The following is a 21,122-nucleotide window of genomic DNA, read 5'->3' on the forward strand; positions in this document are numbered from 1 at the left end:
AAGATAAAAAAATACATATTTTCTGTTCCATTCTAAGATCAGTGATGATTCTAGCAAATTTTTTTTTTTAAGTCAATAAATTTTTATTCAAGGAATTCCATGTTGTGATTTCTTCCACTGTCCATCAAGGTCCCTTTAGATCCTCTAAAGAGCTGGAGTCATCTTCAAGTTTGCCCTTTTTAATGAAACTGATCCAGTTGTCATGTCAGCCCACAATTACTTTGGCTTCGTCATCTCCTTTTAATATGGGTATACTGAGGAAGACTTCAAAATTCACCAAGAATCTCTGGGATTTAATTTATTCAACCAATTTACTTTAGGGTCCTTCATACTGTAGGTGGTGGGGATCTGCCTGGTTCTCAATCTGACACCCTCTCAACATGAATGAGTTCAAATCACATTCATTCCTAAGCGATCACTCAAGAATGGTACAGATGTGTGGAATATGCCAATACCTAAAGTAAAAAAGTAGATTATCTGGTTTTTCATAACGTTTAGTAACTGTCTTTTTCAAACTTTTAGCAACTGTCTTGTAGTTCCTTCCCACAGATCTAACAATAGTCCTGTGAGTAAAGTAAAACCACAGAGTTACTCTATGAGGCGTTTCCAACGACGTGCAGGCTACAGGAAAAGCCCCATTGGGACAGACCTCAACCGATTCTAGCAAACTTTATTCATACCTAAAGAAAATGCAGAAATTGCTATTTTATAAATAAAGCATTATCCCAAGCTAAGGGTAGATCAGTCACAGAACAGGCCTACACTACAAGTATGAATGACAAACATGATTATTGACAAAGTGACACAAAAGAAAAAGTGAGTTTAGTGAACACTGGGGAATTATTCAAGAAAGTTCCAAGGCGATAGTAAAAAGGTCCTTCAAGATAATTCTACTCAAAATAATTCTATTCAAAATAATTAATACCTGTATTAATTTTTAAGTGATCCTGAACCATTGAGAAAAGTCTCAATTGTGTACATTATAATCTAACAAAGTAGTAAAGGATTGGCACTGTCGTTTTCCAAAAACATGCTCTCTTCCCATACTGATGCTAACAACATTCACCATAGTTCTGTATCTTAACATGTTATCCATATCATGCTCAGAAATATGGGCAGAGTTTTATGGTTTTTATGAACAGATTTCAAAACAACCTTACAGCATTGCTTGAAATGCCTGATCTTTTTTCTACCAAAATGACGACTACCATTTGGTAGTACTCTATTTCTTGGATAATTTTTAATTCTAAATTTCACAAGGTTGACATTTATACTCAATTCCATAAGTAAAAGATTTTGTTAAGACATCTCAAAGTCTACCTCTGCTTCATTAATTAACACTAAGTTGTTATAATGTTTAAATCCTTTTTAAACTACTTAAAATGTAAAATTTAAAGAATTGGATGATATTCTTAAGTTTACTAATAAAAAAATGTATAGAGAGATCTAAGTATGTAAATGGGTTACATAAAATTATAACTCAAAATGAATTAAATCTTCCCTTCAAATTTAAGTAATATTTTGAATACAGAATGTGTGATACATCTCCAATGACATGATAAACTTATTTTGGCTAAAAACACAGTTATGTGGAAAGTTATAATTTACTTGAGAGATTCTGAGCTCAGTGTAAAATATACAAAAACTCTGAATGTAACTTGATTTTAGATATTTATAATGCTAACATACATCACTTATAAAATTGAATTTTTAATAATTTTTACCACCACTGCTAGATTGAAATAACTAAAAACATTTTAATTCTAATATTTGCTAGTTTATATTCAAACTCAATCCAGAAAAGATCTGAGGAATCCACAAAGTTTATTTTATCTTGATACCAACAGATATTAAATGTTTTTAACATAACACCCGTACACAAAATCGGGATAAATTTAAACATACTGTTAACAATAAATACTTATTCATTCATATAATTTTAAAAACCAAACAAATCACATGAAATCTACCTAATTCACAAACGTATAGTCCTATTTTTCTATTCTAACAAATTTATTTGGCTTTTAAAATCTAATTTCAACAATAGCTAATTATACATATTTAGTCCTATAAAGAACTTGAAGTGGCACACAAAACTAAGATTTTTTTTTTTAATATATAAAAAAATTAAAACTAACGGAAAAATAATGGCTTGGGGGTTGGACAGGATAATGAGGTAAGTTATAAACTACATATAATTTGGTCATAAATGCAGGCCCAAAATGTGCTCTCCATTTTTTAGCTGTCAATATAAACAGGGCAATATGATCCATTACATGAATCACAGTGTATCTAATACAAAAACAAATCAGGTGCTAAGGAAAAACACTATTCGTGATACTGAAAGCTAGAGAGCAAATTCTCCGTTGAGTCTTTCTAAAGATAGCTCACACAAAGTGAACAACATCCTTAGGAACAGCAGTGAGTGACACAGGGTCATGTTTTAAACACTCTATCAGTATGGACTAGTGGCCTAAATGCCATGCAGTAAAAGAAAGGGGTATGGTATAAGAATGTATTTCTTTTGTGGCCTGGCTTAATCCAAGAAAAACTTTTCAAGTATCCAGAGAGGAATTAAATGATAGTTCAGGCATTCCTGGTTTTTCTTTCTTTTGTTTTCTTTCATAGCAGTTGAGAAGCACCAAGGGAGAAAAAAATAAATTTGAGATTTTGTGTCCTAACCTATATGGGTATAAGTATTTCTGTCACTCAAGTTAAGCACACCATATCCTCTAATGATTAGGTAGCTAGGTTGCAGGTAGAATTGATATTATCTTATAAGCAAACACAAGGACCTCGCATTCCCTGGGTCATGTTTTCATGTGGGAATATATCTGCTGGAGCCAGTTTAGTCTGCCTAACTGTACTGATCCCATTTATGTGACATAAAATCAACTCAAAAGGTCAGAACTACTATTTATTTTAATAAAGAAGAACAGAAAATATTAGAGTATATTAATATGGTAAAAGCAATATTTCATGAAATGTGATTCAGTTTACGTGTGTATATTCTGTGTGTGGTGTGTATACCAGGTCATAACTAAAATATATTTTTTATTAATATATTGAATCACAGTCACAAAAAGTTTGAAGCCACTGTGCTAGTGTAGTGCCACTATCTCTATTACTATAACTCATTCTCCCCCATGGGAAAGATAGTGATTTGTCATATTGCTAGACTAGAAAAAAGAATGAAGCAACTCCATCCGTCAATTTCTGGTGATCTTTCTTTCAGAACAGGTTATTTTAAGAACATACATGTTCTCTGCTGAGCCATATTTTGTAAGTAACCTGCCTCTGTGAAAGAAGTCGAAGGTTTTTCAGCATTGCCTATGACTGGATGTTTGTAAATTTGAAGGTTGCGAACACAGAAACAGGATCCTTTGGCTTTAGATCTAAATTTCATTCTGCAATTTGCTTTATCAATACTAAAAAGTTGACAGTTTTACCTGATGAGCTCCAGTGGACCATCTCTGACTTGGTTCTAAATTCAAAGTATGAAAAGATGAATAATCATACCTAAAACCCACAGGTAGAACTCTTGGCTACATTTTTATCTCTGAATATTTCTAAATTGAGTATTATCAGCAAGTTAAAAAAAGGAAAAAATCATGAAGGCATCTTTAAGCACTTAAGTAAGATAATATAATTTACTGAACTCTTCAAGAGAATGGGTTGCAAAATGTACTACTGGATTACTGAAGGATGTAGTCTAGAGTGCAGAGGTCTCACATTTAATACAGCTAAACACTGATTGAAGAAGGACAATTTCACTCAGGCATGGTGACTCTCGCCTGTAATCCCAACTACTTAGGAGGCTGAGGTGAGAGGGTGGCTTGAGCTTGGGAGTTCAAGGCTGCAGTGAGCTATGATCTCACCATTGCAAACCAGCACAGGCGACAGAAAGATCCTGCCTCTTTTTTTTTTTAAAAAAAAAAAAGGCAAGAAATTGACCCTTCAATTTTTATAGTTTTTCTAAAGCCATTTTCTCCTGCAAATAATTAAACCTCGAGTTTAGTGTTTTATTAATTGCTACTTCATGACAATAAAACTATATCATCTATTAACAAAATATGCTTTTGGGGAAAAGAAACGGATTAAGGAATCTATGTGTTCAGTTCACCTAAAAGTAGTATTTTGTGATTAGGTCTAAAAACAAACAAAAAAGGCAGAGAAGCTAGAATACACCCTTGTTAACTCAACTTAAAATGATCACGTGAATCATCACAAGACCATTACCACTGAATCTGATTCTATTATAAATATAAAATCAACTTCTTAAAACTTAGCCACAAGAAATAATATTCCTCTGCTCACTCAATTGTGTAAATCTTTCTATTGACACAAATACTACTAACACAACCTAAGAACACAAAATAGAGCTTCAGTACTGAAGGTAGTATATGACTAAACTACAACAATATTTCCTATTGATGTAGACACTGGTCTGAGGCAATTCAATTAATTATGCCTCTACTAATATTGCATAGAAAAGCACAAAATCCCTGCACATTCCAACAAAAATAGAAGCTAAAGGAGTTGCTGTTGCAGCAGTCAATTTATATTATGGTTTAGTCAAGGACCCAAGCCAAAAATTAAAGTAGTTACCATCAAGTTACACAAAACAAAGGATCCATGCCTGGGCCTAAATAAAGTTAAGCCACCATCTCTAATCTAATAGCTCAACAAATTTAAAAAGAAAATACTTTGGATAGAAGTCTCAAAACAATTTTTCTGCTTAAAATTTGTTTGGTTTTCCCTCCATAAAGACACATTGTTCTCTCCTACAAACTTCAAGTTATTACCCTTAATTTCCCTGAAATGGAAACATCCACTCTAATTTTCCAACCATAAATATTTCATGCATCAACATTATTTCTATCTGTTAACCTAGACATTGTTACAGAAACTTACATGTTACTATGTAACATGTGTCCTACATACCTTATTATACGGGTGCTGAAATGAAACTAAATTTAATAGCTGATAATATGTTCAATCATAACTAAAACATTAAGTAGCACTAAATAATGCCAGGATAATACATTTGGAATAGTCCTAGTAACTACCCCAAAAAGTTACTGATCAGAGCCCTCTCTCTACAGCTATTCAAGTAGTAACCCAGAGCCGATGATTGAAAAGCTCCAAGGAAACCCTATCTTAATCTTTCATTTCAAAGGTACTTTGAAGTAGCTGAGATTCTTTTTTTCAAAAATAATATAGGAGAAGAGGGTGGGTGAGGTTACAGAGGAAACAAGAATGGCCATGAATTGATAACCACTGAGGATGGGTGAGGTATTTTCATGAGGTACATGAAAATTTATTGCACTGCTCTGTCAGTATTTGTAGAAATTATTAAATTTCCATAATAAATTTGAATTTAGTAAAAACAAGCAAGCAAATTCCTGATTTCCCACAATATGGGTATTGAAATAAATTTAAACCTAATCGAACCAGTCACAGTGGCTCACACCTATAGTACCAGTTACTCAGGAAGATCAGAGCCCAGAAGGTTGAGACCAGTCTGGGCAACATAGCTAGATCCTGTCTCTAAATAAATAAATAAATAGCTGGGCATGGTGGCTCATGCCTATAATCCCAGCACTTTGGGAGGCTGAGGCAGGCAGATCACCGAGGTCAGGAGTTCAAGACCAGCCTGACCAACATGGTGAAACCCTATCTCTACTAAAAATATAAAAATTAGCCAGGCATGGTGGCATAGGCCCGTAGTCCCAGCTACTCAGGGAGCTGTGGCAGGAGAATCACTTGAACCTGGGAGGTGGAGGTTATAGTAAGTCAAGATCACACCACTGCTCTCCAGCCTGGATGACAGAGTGAGACATGGTCTCAAAAAATAAATAAATGATAATAAAAATAATAATAAATTTAGCCCCAATACATGAGCTCTTAAGAGCAAAGATAAAGAAACCATAAAGCAATAAGTGAGAAGACCCAAAAGTTTAAAAAAAAAAAAAAAAAACAAAAACTTTTACCTGGTGTTCATCACTACCTTACTGTACAAAATAAGGAGATAAGAAAAATAATCTTAGTAGTTATATTTACAGTATATTCTAGAATAGATGATAATTTATGGTAAGCCTTTGGTAGATCCACCATTAACCCATAAAACCAAATTCCACTTCAAAGCATCCGAAGACATTTCTGCAGGGAAAGTATGCTCTAGTATCTGACAGCATGTCCTGCCCCTATCCAGAAATCAGAAATTAAGTTAGATAAAGAATTGTAATATTGATATCAAGAGTAGTTGTAGTGCTAGTTGTTACAGTAATAATGACTGCAGTATTAAAGGCTATCTCTTACTAAAAAGCACTTTTCGTCTTTCATTTAATTCTCACAATAACCCTAAGAGGTGGGTACTTTTTAAATGACCCTTTTAGAAATGGGAAGACTGAGATAAATGGAGGTGCTCAATGTTCCATACCAAACAGACAGAGCAGATGCAATCCAACACTGGCTCTAGAAGTCTTGCTCTTAATCTCTGCAATGTACTTCTTTAATCACCTTACAACACAGGAGCCAAAAGAAAACTGAGGCAGCCAGCTTTCGGTACATTATTCATAACCATTCAGTAATCCTGTTAGTTACGCTTCTCATTCTCCTCTAAATGGTTCTCTAAATTCAACTCTTGGATCTGGAAATGCAAAGTGCTTCTTTCCTCATCCCCCATGTTGGCCCCATTATTTGTCTATTGGGAGAGTTAACAAAAGCTAAGAAAAGTTCTAAACAATTGACTCCATTACTTTTAAGAGGAAAAGTCTCCAGGAAAGAAAGAACTTAATAGTTCAACTAAGCTTTATGAAGAGTAAATAATGGTAACTACTCTTGACCTAAATTAGTAACAAGAAAAAGTATATTCAAATTCTTAAGTAACCACAAACCATACAGTTTTAACAAAGATTTGTCAAAGCTATTTCATTTTCAAAATTTCTGTGTGCTATGAAATGGATGCAAATGGAACTAATACTAAAAAGATGTATATCTTCTTATGCTTTATCTTATGTTAATATATAGAAAAAACTACATTGCATGAATACAAAACTGACAAAGGTTTCACATTCAAAAACTACGAGGGAAGCTAGGAATTCCTGATTTTCTGAATGTAGGATTTATTTAAAAGTAATATAAATCACTAACTACATATTATAAACACAGAGACACTGAAAAAAAATGGCAAAAGACACAAAAGGCCACATTTGAAAAATATAAAAAATAAAATCGCACGCCGGACATGGTGGTTCATGCCTGTAATCCCAACACTTTGGGAGACTGGTGGCAGGACTGCTCAAGGCCAGGAGTTTGAGACCAGCCTGGGTATACAGCAAGACTCAATCTCTACAAAAATTTAAAAAATAGCCCAGCACGGTGGCACATGTCTATAGTCCCAGCTACTCAGGAGGCTGAGGTGGGAGGATCGCTTGAGGCCAGGAATTTGAAGTTACAGTGAGCTTTGATCACACCACTGTACTCCAGCAGGGCCTGGGCCACAGAATGAGACCTTGTCTCTTAAAGAAGACAAAGCAAAAGAATAAAATTGTGAAGAATCTAAATATTTTCTAAAACACATTACATTACAGGTAAGTACATTATGGTTTTAAAATCTCTATTAAGCTTTTACTACTCAATACAGTATTTTAAAAGTCTATAAAGCCCTCTGACAGGAGGTAAAATACCAGAAATATAATTTCAGATTGACTTGAATGCTTTTATGTTTTTTCAACCTTTCGTTATTTTTGCCTAGCTCTCAGAAATAAGTCCAAAGACATAATACACGATCAAATTTATACTAGCAACGATAAAAACTAAAATTAGCACATTTACTGACAAATAAAGGAAGCATATAATATACTGTAATGCATCAATTAACTAGAGCCTAATTAGATCTAAAATTATCAGTAGTATTTATTTTTTCCATCTTACCATCACAAACACACATAACTCCACCACACTCCCACATACATACATATACACACACACAGAGAAAAAAAGAAAAACCTGATCACAAGAAAATAAGATCCTACTACTGTAAGCAAATTAAATCACAAGTCAGACTAGATTTCTTCTATGCTCCCTTTTTCTTTTGGGCATTTTTTATCTTTTTTGGAATTTTTACCCTTTTATGATTTACACAACCATCAAAAATTATAAAACTTAGACACATCAAATGAGTAACAAATATTTCTAATTTATGAGTTTGGGTTCATGAGTCTGGGGGAACTTTTAATGGTTTAAAGTTATATGGCAATGCATTAATCTTTTTTTAATACAGTTCCTGGGATTAAATGTCTAGCTTATAAATTCCATATTCTACTGTTATAATAATTTCACACTTATTTTCTTCAAGTACATTTGTTTTATTTTTATATTTAAATCTTTGATTTATCTGCAATTTTAGCATAAAGAATGAAATAGAGATCCAGTCTTTTTTTTTGCCCACAAATGGCTGAGAAAGTTGAACTGCCATCTTCATCACACAAACCTCAAATATATTTCTATTTCTCTCTTTTCTATTCCAGTGAGCTGGAAGCTACAACAAGGGGCACTTGAATGCAGAAAACAAAGCAGAAACGCTAGACACACTTAATGCTAGACACACCCCATGTTAAGAGGAGCTGTTTAAATATTGTAGCTTCCTAATTTAATAGCTGGTGGTCCTTCCCCCTCCTCAAACCTTTTTAATAAATTTTACCGTGTAGATATATAAAAAGTTAAATTACAGTACCTACCAAAATGGAAGAAAAAAATCTTAAAGGAGGTTGGAAGAAAAACTCAAGTATTCTTTTGAAATCTAGGGCCTCTCGGAGACTAGCCCTTCTGACATTATCCCTTGGTGTGTGCTACTAAATCTTACTGAGGGGCTTAAAAACATCTATATTAATCAATAATTAGGTTGCTTTCATTCTTATGTAAGTTTTCAAACACCTTTTTAAATATTTTTTTCTTTACTATAGTTTCACAAAATTATAATATATGAAATACAGACTGGATTTAAGTAAAGGAATGTAAATAGTAGGCCCTAAGTACAGTATCCTACAATATTTTCATATATATTTCCGAATACTTACTTATTAAGCAATGTATGTTATAGGAGTAACGAGAATTGTCTGGGATTGTGAAGTTGCCATCACAGATAGCAACCTGACTCTCACCAAAAGGAAGAGTGAAGAAACAAAGTTTATAGAGTAGACATCCCAGTGCCTGTAAACCAAAGAAGCATGAATATCATTAGAGCTCAAGTAAGCAAGACATAAAAAGAGCCAAAAACTAAATGTTATTTTTAAAAAGGCATGTTTCTATACTGCAACAATCTTTTTACAAATTATTTCTCAAATTAATACATTTAATTTTTGAAAAGACATTTAACTATCATTTCCATGATCTTCTATCACATCTGTGGCTAGTTGGCCGAATTAATGGTATCATAAAAATTAGAAGTAGCTTGTTCCTTTTGGAAAAAAATTAAACTTTTATTTCTTCCACAGGAAGATATATACTTAGTACAAAACTAGCATATAACCAACAAAGTACAAGGCTTCTTCTTTAACAGTATTTTTACAAATTCAGTACAAAGCATGTTTAAAAGTTCTGGGATTCCAAATACGAATTAGCCAGCACAGTTAAACTTATCAGACAACCATCAGTAAATTCTTACTATTTACCAGGCACACCTCATTATTTTACACTATAAAAATTAAGTTCTCTGTTTCTAGATATAACCCTCCAACTTCTACTGCACATTATACTAATTATATTTGTATTTGTAACCTGGGTAATCTATATTAAAATTCAAAAGGGAAGTGCTCTGTCTGCTTAACCTGCATGGCTTCGTAACTATCAACGCACCAATAAATCTACTTGCTGACAATGAGGGCAAAACACCCTAAAATACCAATTGCATCTATAAAAGTAGCACAGGAAATTTCTAGCTAAGGTGCTAACAGCTTAAACTTGAGAAGGAATTTTTGTAAGTGATTTTTTGGCTCAAGAAATCATTACTTTTTCTCAAGAAGTGTCACCTACAGGCCTTAAGAGTGTAAGGGGTATTTCCAATTCTAACCAAATTGTATAAAATTATCCAAGTTAGTATACACTTACATCAGCAATACTGAAATTTAGCCTTATTATCTAAAAATTAGCAAGTCAGCTTTCCTTTGTTAAATTTTCTCCACGTATCAACTTAGTAAACTCAGCTAACAAGTGCACTAATTTTTATAATTATTATGAATTAATTTTTATAATTATTATAATAGACCTAAACACCCTTGGTGAGTTCAGTAACAGTAATTTACAAAAGATTGTTTTCAATATTGTAGCAATATTCCAATGAAAACAGTTCAAAAGCTCTAAAAATTTTAATGTTAGTTCAAAAAAATTACTGGGTTATTACATGACAAAATTATAAAGATTTGAAGTAGGGATAACCAGTTCTGTATGGTTACAAAAGATTTATGGATGCTTTTTTCTTGAAGGAAGATATTTTCAGCTCATATACAGCAAATTGAACATAAGGCTCCCTTAACAACACTTAAAAAAAAATGCTATTAATAGTATAATGTCCACATTAGATTACATCTTTCTTTGCACTGTCTAGATGATAGTCTAGGCAAAAAAAAAAATCTCCATTTTAGCCAGTTTTATTTTGTCAATCAAACTTTAGGAATTTGTCTTGTGTTAGAGTAAATATTGTAGGGTTCCCAGATAACAATTTTAGCAACACAAGTATACTTTAAAAATATATAAATCTAAATACTCTGCTTCGTAAAGTGTGAACACAATGAGGTATACTAATTTTTTCACATCAAAGGTATTTCCCTTTTTATCCATCTCAATGAGAATTGTACAAGAAACAGGAGGGAACCAGTGAATTTTCTAATTCACTAATTAATTTTCTAATTAGAAAATTCAGTGAATTTTCTAATACAATTTTCTAATTGTACAAGAAACAAGGGAACCAATGTACAAGGGAACCAATGAATTTTCTAATACTTTATAAAATCAGCATCCTAAATCTCAGGATAAAAATAACAACCTAAAACAAACTTCCAAGCAAAAAAAAATTTTTTTTAATAATTATTTTCTAAAATATGAAGTGCTAAATGTTTCAATATCATACTTCAATATCGTAACTCTGAATCAGTACTACGTTGAAGCAGGATGAAAGATATAGTTCTTGGCCAATGTGAATTGAATATTTTTTTCTGGATATTACTGAATTCACACCTAAAACGTAGCAAACTTGTGTTTCAGCTGAGCTAAGTAAGACAGCATAAAAATGGCATCATGGAAATTAAAATTCTCCCTCTTTCAAGCATACAAACACACTGTTCTCTAATTATGGGTTTTTTGTTTTTTTGGGTTTTTTTGTTTTTGTTTTTTTCCCATCACGGAATCTCTACTCCGTAACTAATATATAAACAGTACAAATTTTAAAAGTATCACTGACAATTTAGTATGCTACCTCACTGGCATACTAAGTCTGAGGAAAAAATAACCCAAAAAAGGATCTCCTCCTTTTTGTTAAGGTATTGGATAACAGTCATGTGCTCAGAGAATAATTTTTTTTCAATAAACCTTCAATGGCTTCAAAACGAAAAGTATGATGCCTATTGTTTATCTGCTATTGAAATACTCTTTTCAGGTAATATGGAACTCAACAGCAGCACAAAATTAGGCCAGAAAAGACCTCCATAATTACCTCTTCTAATACCTCGATTTTATAAATTAAGATCCAGTTTAATTTGCTTTCTACATTATAATAACCTTCATCTTTACTATAAGCCATTCAATGAGTCAAATGCTAATGCTGCAGAAAGCAAACGAAATTTGAGTTATGTAAGCTGGAGATCTAATTAACTAATAAACCTATTGTTAATTGATTAAATTGTATATATGATTTTTAAAAATTCATCTACCACAAGGAATTACTGCTTGGTGAATGTATAAATGTTATATAGATAAAAAGATATTAAAGATTTTTTTTAATAACCTTACAAAAGAATATTTCTCTCTCAAGACTTTGGTACCCCAACCCTAAAAGGGAGGAGGCCAGGAAAGGAAAACCAAGGAGACACTCATTTGGTTTCACACATTATGCCTGACAATTTTCTGAACATTATGTTTTCAAAACAAAATAAATCTGATATTTCTGTAAACCCTGGAACTATTTCCAAAGAATTTTATTCCTCAATTCCTAACATGGTCACTTGTGATAGATACAGCTAAATAACTGTTGAATTTAAATGAATTAACACTTAAAATACTCTTTTCCTAGTTTATTAAATACAATCACAAGCATATTTTACTTATAGAATATGTTCTAAAGAGATGTCTATATTCTAACAAAGTTCAACTACAAAGAAATATGGTCTATCTCAGTAATTATATCCAGATATACACAGGCTAAATGATAAAGACCTTCAATGTACAGAAGCTAGTCACTGGTATGTTTATACTGCAATTAGAAAAAACATTTATTCATATCAATTTCCATTAAAAAGATCCTAAAATATTCCAGAAAATTATTGTATAATGACTTAATCGTTATGTCGAGCTTTTCTGTATTTTGATCAACCAAACTTCCACTCAAAAAAATGTTAACACTCATATATAATCTAAATCCTAAAAAAATACTGTGGTTAAAAAGTTACATTATACTGAAGTTTTTTATGTTTTCTGATACATAAGCTTTCCATCTCAGGATTGAGAAGATAAAATGTTCTAGTATTTTTCTTCTCCCGAATAAGAAGCTCTACTGTACATCACTCTCTTCCACTTATTACGAAATGCCGTTTGGGGAGCAGAGAAAAAAAAATCAACTGAACTCAGATTTTTTAATTTGGTTAGAGCAAGTTTCAGCCTTTCTTGGCCTTACCCAGATATCAGCCTTGGTGGTGATGGGTTTCCCTCCATAAAGGTTGATCATTTCAGGGGCTCTGTATGACAGAGTCGTATACCTGGCAGTAAATGAGTGAAATGGAGTGGAGATATATATATAAAAAAAAAAAAGACAGATAATACATTGTTTCTACATAAAACACTACAAAAAAAGTCTTTTAGGCTCAATAACATTATATAGAATAATACTCTTTGTAAAAAGCTCATTAAAAAACCCATCAAGGATTAAACAATACAAAGCATCTATATACATTTTTATTCAACAAATACAACAGTATTTCTAATAATCTAAAAACTTAATTTTCTTTATTAGAAAAATCTTAAATAATGACAATATATTGGAAACAGTTCTCCTTGAATTTCTTATGTGAAATAACACAATTTGGCTATTATAGTCTCCTTATCAAAATATTTTAGTCTATTAACTTAAAAGTAAAACTTCCACATTCTCAAAAACTTAATTTATATATTTACTAAGGAATTTATTTTTATGGACTTCATGTTACATTATAAAGTAATAGTGATGATGCAGTCTTAACACTTTCATTTTCTACATACTTTTCAATGAATAAAAAAGTCAATCCTTTTAACATTAAATAAGAAGTAAAAGCTTAAATGTTTTCAAATTTACTTCCTTGACACAGTAGTAAATCTCTTTTGAGTTTGTTTTTATAATTGTTTTAAAAGTAATCTAGTTGCTACAATCTAACTGCACTCATTAAGTATATTTCTAATACTGACTGCCATAATAAGCTATTTGAAATCAAAAGGTATTGTGAATAAATTTTTATCCACAGAAAACCCCCATATTTATTATGAACAGAACATTTTAAGGAAGCAGTGCTCAAATCTCATGTTAGAAATGATCAGAATATGAATGGATATCCTATATCATAGCATAATTTAAGATTCGGATTGAATGGTCTTACATTTTATTTTGCAAGAAGTATCTTAAAACTCAACATTCTACTATCTTACTTTTTCCAAATCACTCTGACTGGTGAGAGAGTCTGAATACTACTACTACGGAGGAATGACCTAAGAAACCAGAAATATAAACTTCACCAAAACAGGATTTTTATTCACTATACCCCCACCCCAGCATCAAGAAAGTGTTGGCCCTTAATAAATACTTGTCAATTGAATGAAGTTAGTCCATTAATTGAGCCACAAAGGACCAGAGAACCCCTTATGAACTTTTGTTCATCGCTAATAAAACATTCAATTGAACCTCATACTTCAGAAGGCAACAGCAAGAAATAAAATGTCTAGCAGGTCAGGGATGCTTGGACAGAAACCTATACAGCAGCCACTAAACATCACAATCCAATAAATTTTTTAAGTTATATACATATATTTTCCAATAAGCCAATTCAATACTTTATTATTCTTGTGTTCTTCAGGACTTTATATATTTACTAACGTGTTTGTTTTTACTAAATCTAACATAATCATCATAGGCTAAGTTTCCTGAGTAGTAGTATGTAGCATCGAAATCCACGGTATTATACAAATGCGCCAGAGTAAAATCAGCTGTATTTGAACTATTTCAAAATATTGCAGTTCAAATGATGGCTCTGACATAGTATTAGGCAATAGGGAATTTGTGAGGAAGTGATGAAAGGCAATTCAGAAAAGCTAACTATTTAGAAAGTCCTATTCTGAGAGATCTTTCTGCATTCTGTATCACTTTATTAAGATAACCTAAAATTTACAAACAGTTCCATTTTCTAAAAGTAGAAAGCAGAAAAGTCAGCAAAAGATTCTCACAGGTACTCTAGCAACCACGGAAAGCACAGGATTAAGAGAACATAAAGTAGACATGACATATTTCCATTCCAGAGCTTTCCAGTATATCATTACAAAGTAACAGTGATGATGCAGTCTTAACACTTTCATTTTCTACATAGTTTTCAGTGCATAAAAAAGTCAATTCTTTTAATATTAAATAAGAAGTAAAAGCTTAAATGTTTTCAAATAATTTAACTTTTTCTTAACAAGCACAAACCCTCAGTATCAGTAAAAACAAAGATGTTTAACTGAACTCAAGAATCATTTCAAACTCCCTTTAACAATTTCACTAATTACTACAGCTTATTTAACAAATTTCTTTCTAAATCTGTTCAAATGTAGACTAAAAAATCGGCATCTATGGCAAAACATATTTCCTACTGAGCTAGACCAGACATGAATTAATCAAATCTATGGCACAGAAATATTCCAAAGAAATCTATAAATGAAATACCTAAAATCTGTATTTACCAGTGCTGGTCAGAAACTCGAGTTAACTAAAATTACCATGACAAAAGTGCAATAAAGACAAATACTTACTTTTTAATTTCTTCTTCTACTATATTAACTCCATCTTTTTGAGGATTAAGAAATTTATTAGTGGCACTGCCAAAGTCACAAAGTACATAGTTCCCACCATCATTCAACAAAATATTTTCTACCTTAAGAAAAGAAAATCAATAATTAGTATTTTCAAAGTGAAAATTAACTTTTTACAACCATTGTAAAAAATGGTTATTTTTACAAACAGTTTATTTTTACACAATAAACACTGAACGGTCTATGCCATATACAAAAATATGTAAATATGTGTCTCATATATATATATATATACACACACACGCACAGTACACACAAACATATATAGACATAAGATACCCAAATTATGAGGAAGAACAAATGAACGGGAGCAAAAATATACGATGTCTACTGCTTCTCTTACTAAGAACAGAGAAATGCTTCTTCCACCCCAGGTTGATTTGTACAGGGGCAAAGAAACCCTAAATCCTCCCTAAAACTGCTTTTATGAAAGAGAAGAACTAGTACCTGGCAGAGTCCAGCTTCTCTCTTTTACTATACTTCCACTTTTCTCCTTTTCTGACACTTTTGCTTCTCTATAGGTATAATGGAAACCACTGGAATTCCATCTTTGACTTCCAGTACCATTTTTATTTAAAATACTACACTGAAAAATACAAATTTGACTTAATTTGGAGATCAGGGTTGTAGTAACTAAAATAAATTATTATAGTCAGTTTCTTGAATAGTAAAATGTGGGTTCAGAGCCCAATCTGCTACTAACTAGTATATGGACTCTTGGACAATCTGCTTAACCACTCTTGTGCTATAGTTTCTTTATGTAAAATACGGACAATTAGAATATGAATCTGCCATATGGAACTGTAGTGAACATTAAATGAGTTAAAATATGTAAAGTGCTTAGAACAGTCTGGAATATGGTAAGCACCTAATAAATTACTATTACATGTTTTTTCACAATGTCTTTTATTTTTATGATAGTCTTAGATAAATAATTCATTTATTTCCATTTCATCAAAATACTGTTTCATTATAACTTTTCTTCTATATTTCACGTTAGTATATTTTAAAAATTTGTACAAAATAAAGATTCAGAAAGAAATCTACTGAAAACATATATTTTTTACATATGTTTACACATATAAAAAGAACTAAGCATATAAAATATGGACAATACAAAATTATGCAATTAAATGTTTTCTGAATTTAAAGAAGAGTCAGCTGAAGATATCAACTTTGTATGCAAAAAAATTAATTAACCATAATAGCACAAAAAATCGTATCAAATTATTAGGGGAAATGGAAAAGCTGCACATTCAAAAGAACTACACTGGTTATCCAAATTAAGGCCAGAGGCCTGCAGTTAAGCATTTCAATCCTGCCTTATCTCCTACTATCATAGGTTTTCTAGATGATATTTTCATGATTAACAGCCTATATTCTTAGTGACATTTTCTCTTTTATCTTACAAGCATTTTATAATAAAATTTCATAAAATTCTGTATAATCAGTCAGAACTGGGATTCAATCATTCAATATTTATTAAGACTCTGCTGTCTACCAGGCACTATTTTAATTGCTTAAACACATCACTAAAAATGAAAAAAAAAAAAAGTCTTGACCTTCATGGAGCTTACATTCTAGAGGGAGAAGGCAGAAAATAAATAACAGGAATAGTACATAAGCAAATTATACAGTATCACAGGAAGTAATACGGACTAATAAAAGGTACAGCAGGTTAGACTGCAGTGATAAATAAGGTGGCTCACAATGGGACTCACTGAGAAGGTGAACCTGAGCAGACCTGAAGGAGTGGAAAGGGTAGCCAGGGGACTATCTAGGCATAAAGCAATTCAGGAAGAGTAATTTTTGTAATCTCAGTGTTCTTGTGGGCATGAAAGAGGACACCTGTGGTGATAAATTATATCTCTAGCAATATAACGCCAGAATATTCAATATTCTTTGGGGACTTTTTTCAATGTAACAGGTGGGTACCAATATAAGAGGTCAAGAGTCCACAGACGATGAAGTGACCTTCAAGGTAACCACCACCAAATTAGAGAAAATAACAGAAAACTGTACTAAATTATAAAGAAATAGAAAAAGAGACCCACTTATGGTCTCCTCCAGTATCCCTTGAGAACACCTTGATGCTTAATATGGATTACAGGAAATAGGAGGAATGCTGGCTGAACTGAGAGACAATAGTGTGGACAGACGTTTAACAAATATCAGCGAAAATCACATTTCTGTTCAAACGAAACCTTTTAAAGAAGCCTACTATAGAAAACAGGGATGCAGGGTAGAAGGTACAAAATCTGCCTCCACAGCCACGCTAGAAATCCTCAAAGTCAAGTAAACCACAATTTCAAATCTACAGTCATTCTTTACATGACCTCAGGAAATGTAGAAGGGGAGGGAAAGACCAATCTCAAAGCTAGTTTTTACACTGATTTAGATGAAAATAGTCTAAGAACATTTTAACTCCAACTTATTACTTAATCCATAGGTATTCTAAAGTTCTTACCTTCAGATCCCGGTGAATTATTGGAGTCTTACACTGATGCAACCTTGCAACAGCTTCACAGGTATCACAGAATATCTGTAACACTTCTGGTTCTGTAAAACCTGTCTGTAGCTTCTTATTCATTTGATTCACTACCTGCCCAGCTAACCAAAAAAGTAATTTTGAGAGGACATATTTTTAATAAATAAAGTCTATTCACAAGCAAATTAAGAAATGTCTTTATGGCTTCAAGTAATGGGAAATTGGCTTTTTCATAATTCTCATGTAAGGATGCTTATTACATCATACTGTATTGATTCAATGACACATTTTTTCACATTTTACATTTCAGAGATCATCTTAAAGATCTTATTAATGCTATTGCCCACTTTTTTTTTTTAACATCTCTGAGATCAAAGCATATCTTATAATACTGGTTTGAAGAAATAGTTATTCAACACCATACTATTTATGGGCTAAACAGTGGTGAACAAAAATAAGGTTTCTGTTATCACAGAATTACAGTCTAAAGGTAGAAGCAATCACACAAATAGATATATAGTAATAATTGTATATCATAACAATAATATGAAAGAACATATTATATAAGAAACCTAAATTTAAATTGTGAAGGAAGATGAGGAAGAGAGGGTATCAGATCAGGTCTAAGGAAGTGATACTTGAGATTGAAGGATAATTAGGAATCAACCAGGCAGAGACTTGCGAGCACAATATACTAGCGATAGTGAGTACTATGTACAAATGCCATCAGTTTAGGAAAGAGCTTCATGACTTTGAATAACTCAAAGAAAGCCAGTATGCTTTCTTTACAACTTAATGAATGCTGATATGCTCTAGGAAGCAGAGGAGACAGTAAGGTGAGATGAGACTGGCAAGGAAGACAGGGATCAGCCATATCTTAGATTCTATTTTGAGAGCCAAAGAAACTTCCTCATCTGACTTTCAAAAAAATTTCATCTAGGGTTAGGGGAATCAAAAGAGTCAAAATGGGCTAAGGGGTAAAGTCTATCCAGATAAGAGATAATGGACCAAAATAATTGACTAAAATCAAATTGCCACACATATACAATTAAGCCCTGAGAAAGTTACATATTACAATGTAGAAATTGATAGTCTAATAATAATTCTTAATTATTAACAAAAGGTTAATCATCATTATATTTTAAGAATGCAAATAAATATGTGATTCACACAGAAATCAGTCTAATAAAAATTGAGTTTGGGAATTCAAAAAACATAAAGCATTCATTAACTTGCAACTTTCCTTTAACAAGGTTAGATAAATGAACATATGCTATTTTACAATCTATAAGAAGGTACATATAAACTTGTTCCTTTTATTATTACTGTCTAAGCAGTCTTGTCTTTTCTGAGAATATTTTTCTCATAGAATTTTAAAGCAAAAACAACATTAATTTTACCTATGAATCCCCAACTTTAAGAAAACTCAAGTGTAATTAGTTCAGATTATCTCAGAAGACTGGGGCACCTGACCATGCAGCAACTTCCACCACTCCCTCAGTTGGCAGACTCCCTGTCTTTTAATTAAACCCAGCCTTCTCTAGTTTAAGAATAATTAAACAAGATTTTTTAAAGTGCTTTCTTGGTATATATTCACATCCTTGAAATATCCTATCATAGCTAAAGAAATCATAACCTTGAACTCACTCCACCTCTTCCAAACTTCCAATGTTATAATAAGCAGAATAAACTTTAAACAAACTTTAATTCCCTTTCTTCTATCCAGAAACCTTTGAAGTAGAAATCCTCAATCACAAAAAAACAAGTCCCCAGAGAAAACCAAAAACTATATTTGGGCTGAATTTCAAATGAAATCAATAAAATTTCATTACTCAAAATCAGAGTTTTCTGAAAATTAAAGCTTAAAAGAAGGTATTCTAATAAAAAAGGTAAAAAGTCAGATTTCGAAATCAAACATTATATACTTAACGTCTTTTAAAATGAGATGCCCCACCTTTAAACAAGGGGCTTGCAACTTAGCTCACGCCCGACCAATCAGGTAGATTTTGCCTAATGAGCTCACTAAAACGCTCATTAGGCAAAATCAAGAGGTAAAGAAACAGCCAATCATCTATCGCCTGAGAGCACAGCGGGAGGGACAATGATCAGGATATAAACCCAGGCATTCGAGCCGGCTACCCTCTTTGGGTCCCCCCTCCCTTTGTATGGAAGCTCTGTTTTCACTCTATTAAATCTTGCAACTGCAAAATAAATAAATAAATAAATAAATAAATAAATAAATAAATAATGAGATGCCTACAACTCTCAATTCTTTCCATATTTCCCAAAGAGGTATCATTTCCAAAACAAAAGCTTTTTACAACTCTGCCAAATTTCATCACTAACATTAAAAAGTCAACATTTTTCTAACCTCTTAAAAAGGTGTTCAACAACCTCCTCTGAGTACACATATTAACACTTAGTTTAAAAAAACCATAAATGCAACCTACTATTCCATTTAAATTTTGATAATGTGACTTTTTTTCTTTTTACAACTGTGATGGTTAATACTGTCAACCTGATTGGATTGAAGGATGCAAAGTACTGATTCTGGGTGTGTCTGTGAGGGTGTTGCCAAAGGAGATTAACATTTGAGTCAGTGGCCTGGGAAAGGCAGACCCACCCTTCATCTGGGTGGGCACCATCTAATCAGCTGCCAGCAGAGCCAGAATAAAAAGCAGGTAGAAGAACATGAAAAGACTACACTGGCTTAGCCTCCCAGCCTACATCTTTCTCCCATGCTGGATGCTTCCTGCCCTCGAACATCTCTCCAACTGCTTCAGCTTTTGCGGTCGGACTGGCTTCCTCGCTTCTCAGCTTACAGATGGCATATTGTGGGACCTTGTGATTGCATGAGTTAACACTCCTTAATAAGCTCCCCTTTATATGTATATCTATCCTATTAGTTCTGTCCCTCTAGAAAACCCTGACTAATACAACAAGATTATTCAATTTTATCTGTAGTAGATTGCATTACTGGTCGCAAACTTTCAAACTTGACTTTTTACAAGCCCTTTGTCATGTAACTCTGCAGTTTGTCCCAATAAATGAGGCAGATAAATTTCCTGCTCTTTGATTTGGGCTCAGTCATGTGCTTTTCTTTGGCCAACAGAAAAAGGTAAAAGCATCACTGTCCTAGTCCCAAGACTAGGCCTTAAGAGGCCTCATTTGCTTCTACATGCCTTCTTATGTTTCTATCATCCACATGAGAAAACCATCCCCAGGACAGCTTGCTAGTGCCAGAAAGAGGATGATGGACACGTGAAGCAGAGCTACTCCAACTAATTCCAGCTAACCACTGTCATGTGAGCAAGCCCTGCCAAAATCTGCA

At 32.7% G+C, this 21,122-nt stretch overlaps 1 protein-coding gene and 1 non-coding gene across 3 annotated transcripts in view; both read right to left on the minus strand.

Moving 5' to 3' along the window:
- Positions 1 to 21,122, minus strand: part of BMP2K (BMP2 inducible kinase) — a 143,370-nt gene that overhangs the window by 58,318 nt on the left and 63,930 nt on the right. For both annotated transcript variants that reach the window (XM_028848477.2, XM_028848476.2), the window contains exons 4-7: positions 17,771 to 17,913; positions 15,244 to 15,365; positions 12,890 to 12,971; positions 9,084 to 9,216 (exon numbers count right to left, since the gene is read on the minus strand). In XM_028848477.2, coding sequence (XP_028704310.2) covers positions 9,084 to 9,216; positions 12,890 to 12,971; positions 15,244 to 15,365; positions 17,771 to 17,913 — 480 coding nt within the window. The remainder of the gene's footprint in view (positions 1 to 9,083; positions 9,217 to 12,889; positions 12,972 to 15,243; positions 15,366 to 17,770; positions 17,914 to 21,122) is intronic.
- On the minus strand, positions 524 to 655 carry LOC114678574 (small nucleolar RNA SNORA18). Its single transcript, XR_003730009.1, has one exon. It is a non-coding gene; the product is annotated as a small nucleolar RNA SNORA18 (small nucleolar RNA).

The sequence above is a fragment of the Macaca mulatta genome, chromosome 5 (genome assembly GCF_049350105.2).
Source record: "Macaca mulatta isolate MMU2019108-1 chromosome 5, T2T-MMU8v2.0, whole genome shotgun sequence".
Lineage (NCBI taxonomy): Eukaryota > Metazoa > Chordata > Mammalia > Primates > Cercopithecidae > Macaca > Macaca mulatta.